Consider the following 14,177-nt stretch of genomic DNA (forward strand, 5'->3'; position numbering starts at 1 on the left):
AAATTCAGTGCAAAAACTGTTCCTTCCAGTATAAAATAAAACATGCCAATAGAGAAAAAAAAACCCACAAGTGTGGAACTAACAGCAAGACCCTTGGTGTTTTTGAAAGGTCCCTGCAAGGAAAAGCAAATTTTGCTGCATTCATAAAGACAAACCAGTTCTAAGTATAGACCCAACCACACCTCTCGCCTTAAAGTCAGAATGGTAGAGCTCTCCAATACAGGATCTCAAAGCTGGCATTCCTGGGCTTTGCTAAATCTTGGTTACTCTGCAACCCAATAGTACAAAGGGAGGAACTTGCTAAGTATTCTGTGCAGTTTTTCCCAAATTTCCTTTTTACTTTCGTCCAAACAAGAAACAAAAGTGTAAGACCTCCCAGGTGAAAGGGACAGACGCTGAAGATCCATGGTGTAAACTATGCAAGAAAGGCAAGAATGGTTCAGCCTGATTTACTATCAGAGGGTTTAATGTGTTTATTTATTATCACAGAAAGAGGTGCAAAGTAAGGCAATAGCACATTCTTTTTTGTCTGTCAGACAAAATGTGGACCACTGGTCACAAAAAAAGATTCTTAGCCTGGAACAAGAGTTGCAGAATTTGTTGAGTCAGCCATCATAAAGCATTGACAGAGAAAACTTGCCCATCTCTCAAGGTGCCTTTGTAAAGTCTCTTCAGTATGCTATACCTGTCCTGCTACAGCCACTTAAACGTCATGAAGTACAGGACATAAACTAAACACCCTTAAGGTATCAGTTCAGAAAAAGGAAATGTTACATAAAGCAGTACTTTAAAAATTCCTTTTCTTCTCCTCAGTGTGCAGGTATAATTTATAAAAAAAATAATGAAATCTACTAAAAGATTTTAAGTTCTTAAATATCAGTTTCATCATACCTTAAATTACATACGAGCTCTTTGCAATGTTTTAACAAACCTCTCAAAATTCCTTATAATGCATCTGCTGTTTATATATTTGACATTTACATTTTCAAATGCATTTTCTGCATATTTCAGTTAACCCATCACCATGTTATTTAGTTACTATTATTTCAGGATTAACCATGCATGCAAAAGGAAAGTCCAGTTCTAATATGAAAAATGTCCAACTCCTGCATTCAGAATCACGTGATCTTTATTGGCAAAAGCAAAAGCTTCTACTTTGAATAAAAGTTGCACAAATACAAAAGGAACTTCAGTAATAGTTCTTAAATATTTACTAAAGGATGATTTGCTGTATCCAAATTACAGGGTTAATCGGTTCCATCTGTGCCAACTTTCTGAAAGTAATGGACATGCTACTGAAAGCACACCTAAGGTATATGTAAGGACTCACAAAGAGTGTGAGCTTGTGACACCAGTATTTAGGCAAAAAAAACCCCTTTTTGCCTCTAAATGGAAGATACTTAATAGCTAGAAATAATAAAGACAAAATACAACTTTTGGATGCAACTCCTGCAGACTCAACATTTTTTTATTATATTTTTAAAAGATTGTTTTTTAATGGCTATGTATCTACTATGCAAGTTAAAGCTGGAAAATTAGTGCAAATATAGTTTAAGCTTTTCCTTATCGCTCTCTTAAGTCATATCCCAACTCTGGACACAATCAACTTCTTTGTGGTAACTCTGAAAAACAGAAAGGTCACTTAAGTTTCTGTTAAAAGCAAGTAACTTCAAGAGAGAAATCATGAATTGGCAGTTGAAGGCAGCATGCAAGCAGCCTGTGTTCTGTGTTCTTCTCGTCTTAATCTTTTCATTGCTGTACAAGCAGACAGAATAAGATTGGAAAGGGTGTCCTCTTTAGTTCTGTACTTCAGCAGAAATACCTGTGTTCGGGTGTTCACTGATTGTTCAGTTAGGCTCATCCTGGTAAACTAGTCCTGGTAGCAGCTTACTTTAACAATATAGCAAAACCAAAGGCACCATACTCTATCTAAACCACTATCTGTCACTTGGTGTACCAGCTCAGAAACACAAAGGAATTCATTTAAGGGAAACGTCTTAACTATCTCATAGGAGACCAAACCTTAAAGCTTCAATAAAAGCACTAAAGCTTCAATAAAACAACACCACCACAAAACACCCAACAAACCCCAACCCACCAACCTTTCTCATGTAGGAGCAGAGAGAGTCTGATCTTCAAATGCCATATAAACACATAATACAGTTAAAAGAATGCACAAGCACACTTACAGATTAGTAATGCTTTCCTTAATCAAACTTAAACATATATAAATATACATGCATCTTCTTTTCTAAATGCATAAGTTAATGCCTAAGCCCTGTCTTGAGCCATGTGAAAATATACTTGCTACCCTCATACAAACAAGTCCAGTTTTCACAAACCAACAGCAAGAAAATATACATTAATATTTTTGCTGACTCAAAATAATCAACATAAAACAAAAGCAAAAAGTCTGCTGGTTTTAACCCTAAAAATTGTTTTAAATTATGTTTTTAAATGTTATTTTGATTTATAATACAAATCTCAAAACTTTCTGTAAGTACTGAAACAAATTTTGATTTTTTAATGTCTGTTTGAACAGAAACAATTTTCAGAATTCAGTGTGAACTTATCAAAATTGCTTTTATTGTTCTGAAACTGCATTTCTACAATAAATTACGTACTGAGAAATCCCCCAACTACCAAATTCTAATAACTGCCATCCTAAATCTGCATGTGTTAAAGGCATTAATGCTTCCCATTCTACAGTTCACATAGCACTTAAGTAAAAATACTTTCCACACTGACATCTAGTGAAGTTTTACAGTACGAAGAAAAAGCCTCTTCTAATAATTTGCACTTCCAGAAAGTTTTTTCATCTTCCAAATTACCTGTATTTTAGATTAATAGAATTTGCAACACATTTGTACATCACGCGCTATTTTCTTTTGAAAGATATTTTGCCACTATTTGTAATAGCTAACACGTTTACCTGCCAAAGGGTCAGACATTCTGATGGGTACATTAGAGAAAGTTATAATTATAAGATCTGGTGTAATTAAATTTAAAATATGAGTAGCAAAGTTACTGTTTTGCTATTATGCCATATGTACTTATAAGGGCTAAATGTCCAACATTAACAAAACAATTTACCAAATTCAGTGGGAATTATGAATGCAGAAGATTTTAATTCATACGTTTTAGATATTAATAAGACAAGTCATCTCTCTTCTCTATGCAGTATCCAGAAAGCTTGTATTCCTACATTCTCTTTGTAATCAATGAAGAAAGAGAGGTTCCTCTGGGAATACCTAAATTAGTCTCCTGCTCTGAATCATCCCAGAGCTTACACTTGGTAGGCTTTATGAACAAGCACACATAGTCTTTGAGGGTGCAGAAGTGGAGGGACTGTTAGGGAGAGCTTGTGAATTTCTTGACCGCATAGCTGCCCATCTACTCGCATAGGGACAACATACAATCTCAGATACCTTCTACTCTCCTTGAGCTACGCTCCAGGGAGGCAAGACATGATGTTGTACCAGCTACAACATTAATTTCAGCACTCATTAAGGTTCTAAAGGCAAAGTCTCATTTTTATGCCTCATCAAAAAAAGGCAGTTAAGCACTGCCTGACACAACATACAGGAGGTTCAGTGCTAACTCTGGGGAAAATGCATCACCTATTGAATCACAAGCAAACCTATAAATGCTTTCTGCAGTGACAGATATTCAAAGAGAGACATATTATGCATTTTCCCCTCTCATTAGTGGTTGTAACTCCAGCTACAAGTTTGGGCTCTGCTTTTTCAGACTGCCGCACAGAACCAATTGACTTCTTGAGTCTTTCTAGCCTCAAAACACAAAGGAGAAGGGAAGGTTCATTTAGACAGAGATCACAGTTAAAACGGAAACATTCCTGGGCAAAGGGTTTTCAAAACCTTCTTGGTAAAAACTACAAGTCCAGAAGTGCAGAAAATCCTTATCTAGGGACTGGGACCCCAGTACTTCTGTTTGAGCTTCAATCTGCTGACACCGTGGCTATTGGCTTCACAAGATGAGTCTGGAAAGCTAGATGTTTTCTGGTGCTTGAGGGAGGTGAGGGGAAAAACAGCTGGATACTAAATTATGTTTTGGCTAAAAGCTGCCTGAAGCTAAATTACACACTTGTAATCACTTCAATTGCAAAGCAAAAATACTAGTAATTAATTGTGGCAATGTGATAGGATTTAAAGCAACCAAACAGAATTCTTGGTAGTATATAAAATATAAAAATCTGAAAGCTAGCAACGTTTTATGTACTGAAACTAGTTCCACTTGCAATGGCGTAAGAATGAGTTTCTCCAGTCAATAACCTTCTCTTCATCTGAGTCTAATCTTGACAACAGAAACACCATGAAGAATTATGAAATGGAAAAAACGGCTTCTGTTTAAAACGAGGAACTCTTAATACTTGCACTCTATTTTGTACTTCATCACAGAGAATCTCAATAATCTGAGGTAAAGCTGCCAGATGTCCAGGTTTCTCCAGACACAGCCCTTTTTTTCTACACAGAAATTCTGTCCTGGCAAAAAAAAAAAAAAAAAAAGGACAAATTTGGCCATTTGCCTGGAATTTCCAGATGCTGGGTAGCACAGTCAGGTGGTAGCTCTAATGTGGCTGCTTGATGCTTGGAAATCCTGGACAATGTATATCCACTGGGACTTTTGTGCATCCAAATAAAGAGTTACCTTGCGTGCAGAACATACCTAGCATGCTCCCTTTACTGAGTACTCCTGAGTAAGACATGCCAGATAGGATCCAAATTCTGTCCTGAATTTCCTGGACATAAATATGAGAGGCCTCACATGAAGCACTCACTCTAAGGCAATCTTCTAAGTGCATCCACAACTTGCATACGCATATGAGAAAGCTGGAAAAATGCATAGGGTCACCAAGGTATTTACTAGTTCAAGATAGGTAGCAACAGGCACATACATGTTAGTACGCACACGTGAAGATTCAGAACTAGATTTACAGGGACCTAGCACCTGGTTGTGTAGCCCAAATTAAGACTTCTGGAATTAAAAAAAAATTTTTTTTAAAAAGTAAGAGAAGATTTAGATGCTTAGAAAGGGGACACACACTGGGCAGCAATTAGAGCAGCAGTAACTACAGACAGACAAGAGGAAAGGCTGAAGAGTTTGTAAGTACTACACAACTTATCCTGAGATTTGAGAAGATACCTCCTTCCAGTTAGGATTCATAGTCTTTAGCCATTGCGGAGTGAGGTGGACCAGGTTTTGTTTGTTTGTCTTAAAGAAAAAGAACAAATCCCTCATTTCAGAGAAAGAACAATGCCCTAAAAAAGGGGGCCCCAGCTTCAAGACGTTTAATGTCGAATACTCATTTGATTAAAATACAGAAATTCTAAATGGCATAGGAATTAAAGCCAGGTTTCCCTTACTTCACATATATAATGTAACTATCAGGTCACAATCACATTTTCTCCCTCATTCTTCCAATTTCTTAACTAATTCCATACAGAAATGAGTTTTAAAAAGGAAAGCTGATAATGCCTGCAGGTCCAGGCCATCTACAAATTTACAGTTACTGCATGTTTCCCAGAGAAAGGCGATGTGCCTTGAACCTCTCATCCCCATCCTGGGTACCTCCGGCTGAACCAGCAGGTCACAGGAAGAGGCATCCCTGCTTCTAACAGCCATTTTGTGTGATGCCTCACAAATTGCACTCAACAGCTCACTTAGCGGCGGTCACCTCTCAGCTAACACAGATTGAGGAACCTCTATTTAATGGAGCCTAAAAGATTTTCTATATATTTAATAGATGCCAAGCTATGCAAAACCATGAAAACTGTGGTATGAGAGAGCTTGGCCAAAAGTGGTGATGCAAGAAGTTTTTCTGAGTACAATGGCCTTGCTGTTTCTTTGCCTGATTGTTTGCTGATCAGTGGTGGATGGGGGTTCTGTACGTTGCAAAATGTGTGAGAAATTGCTTTTGGATGGCCTTGCAGTTTCTGAAGAAGATAAGGACTTTAGCCCTTTTAGGCAACTTAGCTTAGAAGTATCCATATGAATTACGTCAAAATGTAAGCATAGATAATAGAAGCACTCACGAGCATTCTTTAGGATAAGATGTATCAAACATGCAGAAGATCACACTGCGCAGAATCATCCGAGAAGGGTCAAGTAGTGGACAAGTGAGGAAGACTATGGAAGACCACCAGAGACCTTCAATGTGCCTGCATAAACGACATTTGCACATGCTAATAGTTTCCCAGAAAACTAATGAATATGTATAACATGTCTTGGAAATCTAGTGAATATGTATATAGAACATGTACTTAACCTGCACAATTAGGCCTGACAGTGTGCACAATAGGTGGAGCGATCCCCCGTGCACCCTGTGCTGCAATAAAGAATGCCTGCTTTCTAAAACTCCAAAATTGAGTCTTAAAGAGTTTCTTCGACCAGCTTTTTTGGTATCAGCGGAATTTTAGGTATGTAAAGGATCTTCAGTCCAAAAGCAATATGCATCCAGGTAGCCGCAGAATGGAAGTTTTAAGAATCAAAACTTTAGATCTAGACAGATATTAAGCCCCTGAAACTTTAAGTCCATTTTTCCAATCTTTATAAAAGGCACAAGATCTCTCTGTCTCTCAGAGACATGCTGTTTTGGTTGGACTTGATGATCTTAGAGGTCTTTTCCAAACTTAATGATTTGATTTGATTTTTGATTCCATGATGTTTGTTAATGTATACTTACATACAGGATCTAGCATGATATCCTAGCATGGATGGCAGAAAACCCCTGTGATTTCTACAGTAGTAGTAACCACTGCATACATGGAAACTGATAGGTAAGGGCTTTTCTTCATTAAAAAAAACTTATTAAAAAAGCTTGACAAGGATTCAGTGAAACACTTTACCATGGAAACCCTGAATATTATTATTTAGGGTCTCTGGCCAAACTCAGTATCATTAACAATACATTTTCATATTCATTGCCAAAAAATTATGCTGGCACAATATTACAAGATTGAAACTAAAGATTCATTTAAAAAACAGATATTTCAAAGTTAAAAATTACTACAGCTTTAATTCTTCATCAGTAAACAACACATATTACCAAAATAATCTCTGTATTACTACTGTTAACATCATCACATCCAGATTTAATGAGACTGCCCCAGTGTTTAACAACCATATTGTGATTTTGAGAGCCCATACCTGTTTCAGGTTATTAACAGAAGTCTTCTGATATTGACAGATCTCCTGATTTCATCAGAACAGGCTAGGTGGCCTTGGTCTCATTTTTTCAACTTGACACAAGATGGTAGAAAAGGGCAGGCATGGGCAATACCTTGTTCTCCAGGTTGTCCTACAGTGCTGTAAGCTGTTTGTGGTGACAATATGCAGTGGGTCTAGGTGGATCCAATCACTGGAAACCATTCAAAAGCATACACACAGTGTCAGCCCCAGAATGGGGCAACAAAAATCTTACTGAATCCCAGACTGAGTCTGTATTTGCCTTTTACAGAAAAATGGTGGTTAATATGCTAAACTGAACGGATGTCTGAAAAATTAAAACATACATCTCTGGTATCATGGCAAATTCAGTAAGTAGCTGTTTAGAGACAAAGAGGGGAAGTCATCTGAGCTCAAGCAAAATAGATTAGTTTTTGCTGAAATCAATGCAAGAACCCAACACTAGCAGCTGAACTCAAAATCTTCAAGAATAGCACGGATAAAAGAGCTCATTTCCATACAATCCCTCTGGACTGATCTGAAACAAGAAAGAAAACTGACATCTGAACATCTGGTACCACCACAATACAGAGTATGAACAGCTCTGCTACCCTTTCATTTCTGTGCCATATTGAAGGACTGAAATTACTACCTTGGATGATTCTGAACCATGGTCAAAAGATGTAACAAGTTCCAAATTCCCCCTGCCAACAGAAACAAAGACACTGTAAGGGCACCTGCTTAGCCATCAATCAGGAGCCAGGCTGCCTCACTTAACATCCAATTCTAAAACCCTCCACTAAGCAGGCCACGCTTGAAAGCAAGGTCTGCTTTAATTTAGTAAAATGTGCTTCATTACATAAATGACTGACAAAGATCTTTTTTTTTCTCTTATAAGCAATCATAAACGTATGCCTCTCACATTCTTTAAAGCACCAAACAACATTTCAGTGTATTATTTTCTTGATTTTTGGAGGACCTAGGGCCAAGCTCATTAATGAACTTAGTCTTTGAAAATCAACTAAATCTACTTACACAAGGAAACTAGCCAAAGTTTGTCTTCATTAGGGCTGAGACTCAGGCCAACCTGACCTGCTTAAGGAAAAAAAAGAAGAAAACAATAATCACCAACATCAATCCCTTGCCACACTGTGCTTGTGTAATTAGCTTACTGAAATCAATTAAACACATGAAAATGCATCTATAAATAAATAAATGCTAAAATGCTAGATGAGAAGACTTAATTATTCTTCCAAGTTCAGTGACAGACGCTCAAATCATTCCACGTTCCCTTGCTGACAACTTTAGAAAGGATACCTTTCCCATCCAAAAAATTCTACCAGACACCAATTAAAGATATTCTGATTGTGTTCACACTCAAATCAAACAGAATGTTTTTAATACAACCTCCTATGAAATCATGGAGGAAACTCTCCAGAATCACAGAATACCTCAGACACAAACAACAGATTAAATAAGATTTCTTCTACCTTCAAGCCATCTGCTAGTTTGCCAATGAAACTTCAGAGAAAGAATATTTAGGGTGGGCTTCATCTCACCTAATTTTATCCATCTAAACTTTTGACTTGAAGCATAAAGTCTCTATTTAGGCTTCTCCTGCAGTCAGCTGAATAGAGATGGGTGTTTCTAGAGAAAATAAATCCCACTTGAAGATATATGTCCAAAACCTTAACTCATCTGCACCTTAAGTTAGGCAGAGGTTTATCTCACCTACCATTCACTGGTCAAATTAAATATAAATACATTCATACACTAAGGATGGTACTCATCTCACTGAAATGGGGTAATAATAAAGTGTTGAGCTCAATCTCTCTACTTTTCCATTGGTCAAAAGAGAACAACATATTTCTTGATCACGTATTTTAAAATTGAATGAAGCATATTATGGGGGCATTTCTCTCTCAAACCATCTATATGGGCTGCCTGCATAGCTATGTCAAACTAGGCATTTCATTTAAGACAATGGAAACATGAGCAAGATGAATCCCTGACTTAGTGCACAGCACCACAAACATATGTTTAGATTTAGCTGAGCAGATACTGAGTGTTTAAATTTCACCTCCCTAACTCTAACAATATAAATAACCCATTTAGAGTATTTTGAGTACTAACAGTGCTATTTAAATTGACCTTAGCATTGGTAGGGAGTGTTGGCACACCTGGAAGTCTAGAGGATGAGTCTAAATCCATGTGGAACAAAATCAAGCAGAAAGCCTGCAGACCACAGAAAATAACTGAATGCATGGAACAACCTGGGCTGGCAGCAACAGCATTAAGTCCATTAGTTGTCATTAGAACGAACTACACCACCATGGGCTTTGCCAGTCCAGTCCAAACACAATGAACTGGCCTATCCAGATTACTCCTTGAAATGGTGAAGTCAGTCAAGTTTTGGTCAGACTTATGATCTTTGGGAGCACCAGGGTGTAATATGATTTCAAGCACGGATGCTTATCCATTAAGAACTGCAATAAAAACACTTTGCAATTTTCAGTCAACCTAACAATTTGGGGGAAGAAAGTGAAAAACACACCTTTATATCCTGCTACAACACTGTTTGCTTTCTCAGTTAAATTCTTAGTATCTTTGATAGCTTTGCAAATAGAGTTTTCTAACACAGATGCAGGTCCTCAAATAAGATAAACAAGACAGCTTGCTGTAAAGCAGCTCTATTTAGCAGTAGTAGCTTGCAATGTGTTTAATGATGGGGACAATCTGCTGACATGCCACAAATGTAAATGTAATTTTTAAATGCCACAGATATTCAGAGGTTTAGGTGATTTTGTTTTAAAACCTTCACCTCATATGAAATACATTATTTAAAGGAAGAAAATGATGTGACATATAGAAACATGACAGATTGGTCAGAAATCATACTAACTACAATAACCTTTTAAATTATATTTAATTCTGTAATGCTTCTTTTTCAGGAAAAAAACCCAAAACACAGCAAACCAAAGAAACAAACCAAACTTCTGGGGTACAGAAATCCTATCCAGGTGGAGTTCATAGGCAGGTAAAATAGAAGCAATAACCAACAGACAATTTTAGTTGTAATGTCAGGGCACACCTATGTGTGCAACTCCTGCAGACATACCTGAGCTAGTTTACATAGCATCAGCAATATGAATATACCAGCCAGCAACTCAGCAAAGTGTTGTCCAGCGACTCACAGATTCATTCCCCTTTTTGGGTGGATGTTGCAACCTCATTTAAATACTTTGCTGCTGCAGTTGTCACATCTCAACTCAATGCTTTGAAACAAACTGCAGTATGTCTGTGAACCAGAGTAATGTTTTAACTGCAACACAGAAGCATTCTAATAGGCAGATACCACTTACTTCTCAACTATCCACTTACAATAATGAGAAAATGCTGGACTGATTTCCTGGACCTTCTTGAGGCAAACGTCAGTTATGTTCTCCTCTGATATAAAAGCCTCATGGAAACGGGTCAGTTTTACTGCTCCTGTTTCCTCCTGAACTATTTCACCCTGACCCAAAACACTCGAATTAATGGATCTCACCTGAGGAAATATTTTTTTTAAATACTCATTTGAATTTGAATAATTCCTTCTATTTGATTTAATTAACTTTCCTGTTCCCTATGTAAAGTAGAGCAGCATTAATTATCTCCCTTTTACAGACTGAGAAGGTTAGACTGACTAAAATTCAGCGACTTGCTCACAGGCAGAGAAGAGCTCCATGGTAGAGAAGGAAACTGAAGCAAGAACCTGAACAAGATGGAAATAAGATTTCCAATGAGATCAGTGGAAGTTATTTAAATCACATGCTGCTGTAGGTCCCCTGACACCCATTTGTGAGCTTCAAGATATGATGTTAAAGGGCAACATCAGGGACCCACCAACAATATTCTAAAACTGTAATACTGAGCAACCAGACAGTCAAGACAAATAACCAACCAGAGAGTCAACACACTTAAATCACTGTCAAGCCCAATTATGAGAACAGCTGTAAACCAGTAAAATGTCAAAGTATCATAAGCAATCGTATTAGCCTTCTTTTCTCTTCTACTCCCCATTTTTTTCTTTTTTAAAACGACAGCAAGGCTTCCAGGATAATCCTCTATGCATCATATGTGCTCTTCTTCCCAACTCCAAGGTCTAGGATTATAAAATAAAAGCTGAGATCCTCACAGGTATATAATTTCCTGAGTTAGGACTTCAAGAAACCAAGTAAATTCAATAAATGAGAATTGACAAAGGCAACACTAGCACCTTGCATGTGTCTATAAGCAATGTCTCATGGGTAATTACATGCCAGACAATTGGTCAAAAAGATTAGCTAAGAAGCTCAAAACACTGCCATTTCCTTTATAGAAATTTTAAAGGCAATCTACTCAGTCTGCATAAAGCAAGCTTTATGCTCTTAGCACACTTACTAATGAGTATGCTTCACACCACCACCATTACTCCTTTTATACTCTTTCTGGGTTTACAGTTTTATTGCTCAGATGGTGTTCTGAAAGAACAGGTCAGGTATTTTCATTTTCACTTGGATTTTAACTCCTGGAGTGCCATGCAATGGTCATACATATTTTAACGCACAACAGCTGATTCAAGGGTGAAACTCATGTAGGAGAAAGGATTGAACTTCTGTCATTTTGACTCTTCACTGCCTCTACTTTCTGCCTCAGTAAGACAGAAAACATTATTATTATTACTCTCATTTCTTAGCATTCTACTTTTGGGGTGCACTCACTTTGCATAGGACAAAGGAAAAGTGAACAGCATCTGCGTAGTTTGTGAACACTGAAGAGTCAGTATAGTAACACTGTCATACGTAATCCACAGCAGGACCTATTTGCAGACTTCAAAGGCTAACTGATGTTTTGTTTCCTGACAAAATGACCTAGAGATTCCAGCTTTCCTAGAAGTGCTTCTGCTGCATGTTACCCTGAAGGAACTTGCTCAGTCCTATCGCCTCCCCATGCTCCAAGAACCTGCCTCGCAATAATACTTCAACAAAGCAGTTTTGGAGCTTAGAAACTCTATTTTATTAGTCGAAATGGTTTGCTGAGGGGCTGAAAGCCTAGATTTTCCCAGGTAGTTAATATGTTGCTTCTCTTCAGCCCTCTACAGTAACTATCAGCCAATAGTACAGACCATTCCACATATCTGAGATTCTTATATCCAAAATTAGATCTGAATCAGCAAGTCTCTACCATACCTTAAATGACAACAATGGGCACACAGTAAATAAAAATAATTTATTATTACATAGTTGAAAGGAAATATTTTTTGTATATTTAATGGAAGTCACATTTTCTGTTAAAAAACTTAAACAAGCATCTCTATTCAACTGCATACACAACAAGATGACAAAGAAAGGGCCTAGTTTTCCATTTGAGAAAAAAGGTGTTTGGAACAATGCCTATACAAACCTACTCATTTCTTCTCCATTAATTCCACACGATTTTCCCGTAAGCATACCTGGTTTTCTATAACCAATTTTGATTTGCATAAATTCTTCCCAGAAAAGAAACAATTACCTAACCTAATGATTTCTCCATTAATGGACATTTTGGCAACAATAGATAATGGAGAAATCCTTGATTAGTTTCAGGAGAATAAACACACATTTACATCAATAAGAGTCTCAGTGTAAGTCCACTTCAAACGCAGAATATTCAGTGTGCTGAGGGAATATGACTGATCTAGGTATCCTGAGTAAATTAAGGTGTACGCCAAATATGTTTTTGCTTTTGCAAGAGATGGGCATATACAAAGCCCTGATATCCAAAGACACTATACTAAATGGATAAAATATCTGTTCTCGAGATGCTAATAGCCCCTCTTCAACTGCAGCTCTGGACTCTGTCTCTCTATCATACACATTGTCTGAGCTTCAGCCCAAGATCCCAAGTCACGGCCCAAATGAACAAGAGAATAGAATTCCTTTTGCAGCCCCTTCCCAGCCCCACTCCAGCTACAGCTCTAGCCTCTGTCTCTCTCCTAATCCCAGCCCCAGCCCCAAGCATCACCACCAAACCATACTCCCTTGAAAGTCCAAACCACCATTTTCTCTTGAATTTTATTTCCTTTATCAAGGAATGTTCTTCAAAAGCCAGCTTGACATTAATAACACAGGCATTATCACTAATGCAGCTTTTGCTCATTAAGCCACAAGTACACAGAGAAAGTGGCAGTTAACCCCTTAGTCACTGAAACACAGACACTAGTTCTACTATAATGCTTGTTTCGAAATGTCACTGTCAGCTGAGAACTTGCCTACTACTGTGGTTTCCCTCTCAGCACAGTGAGAATGGTTAGACGGAAAAGGACAAATACTTTTGAATGGAAGGGATCATAGTTTAGTATTTGAAACGTAGTAGAGATATACCGCAAAAGGATTGTCTAAGTTCTGTCTATCTAGCAGCTGAATTAGCAAGAAAACAAGTTTAGGAGTCATGCTTACAAAAGGGGGTGTACTATAGTTTGCACATCCTTAAAAAGATGATCATAAAAGATAAGCACTCAGGTATTACAAATCCTAGCCTAGTTTTGGATGAGTTGCTTAACTTTTTGCAACCTCCACTTTTTCAGCAGTTAAATGGAAATAATAATCCTGCCTTTTCTGACAGTAAGGCTATGAAGCTTAATTCATTTAAATTCTGTGAAAGTCTTTTGAGGTCCTTATATGAAAAGTGTTATTTAATTAAACATTGTTATTATTCCAAAGGAGCAACTGTAACAAAAAAATCCTATTTTATTGCCTATTGCAATTTGCATATAACTGTCCAACCCCCCAAAAGGAGCACTTGTCCCTGTTCCGATAAGGACTTACACTAATCAAAGTATGTTATACGAGAAAAGCATAATCTACTCCAACACAAAAACATTTTAACCAGTGACAAATTAAACAGATGTTATGACTATCAAGATTTTTAATAGCATTTTTAAATCACTAAGATTAATGTTCTTTTCCTGAGTTTCATGTACGTTTTAAACT

General features: G+C 37.4%; 1 protein-coding gene across 2 annotated transcripts in view; it reads right to left on the reverse strand.

Annotated features, from left to right (window-relative positions):
- Nucleotides 1-14,177, reverse strand: part of COX16 (cytochrome c oxidase assembly factor COX16) — a 49,715-nt gene that overhangs the window by 20,643 nt on the left and 14,895 nt on the right. The window contains exon 3 of one of the 2 annotated variants that reach the window (XM_069784253.1): nucleotides 4,391-4,502. The exons of the other annotated variant lie outside the window; for it this stretch is intronic. Within the exon in view, the coding sequence (XP_069640354.1) occupies nucleotides 4,391-4,502 (112 nt within the window). The remainder of the gene's footprint in view (nucleotides 1-4,390; nucleotides 4,503-14,177) is intronic. 2 annotated transcript variants of the gene reach the window in all.

The sequence above is a fragment of the Haliaeetus albicilla genome, chromosome 5 (genome assembly GCF_947461875.1).
Source record: "Haliaeetus albicilla chromosome 5, bHalAlb1.1, whole genome shotgun sequence".
Lineage (NCBI taxonomy): Eukaryota > Metazoa > Chordata > Aves > Accipitriformes > Accipitridae > Haliaeetus > Haliaeetus albicilla.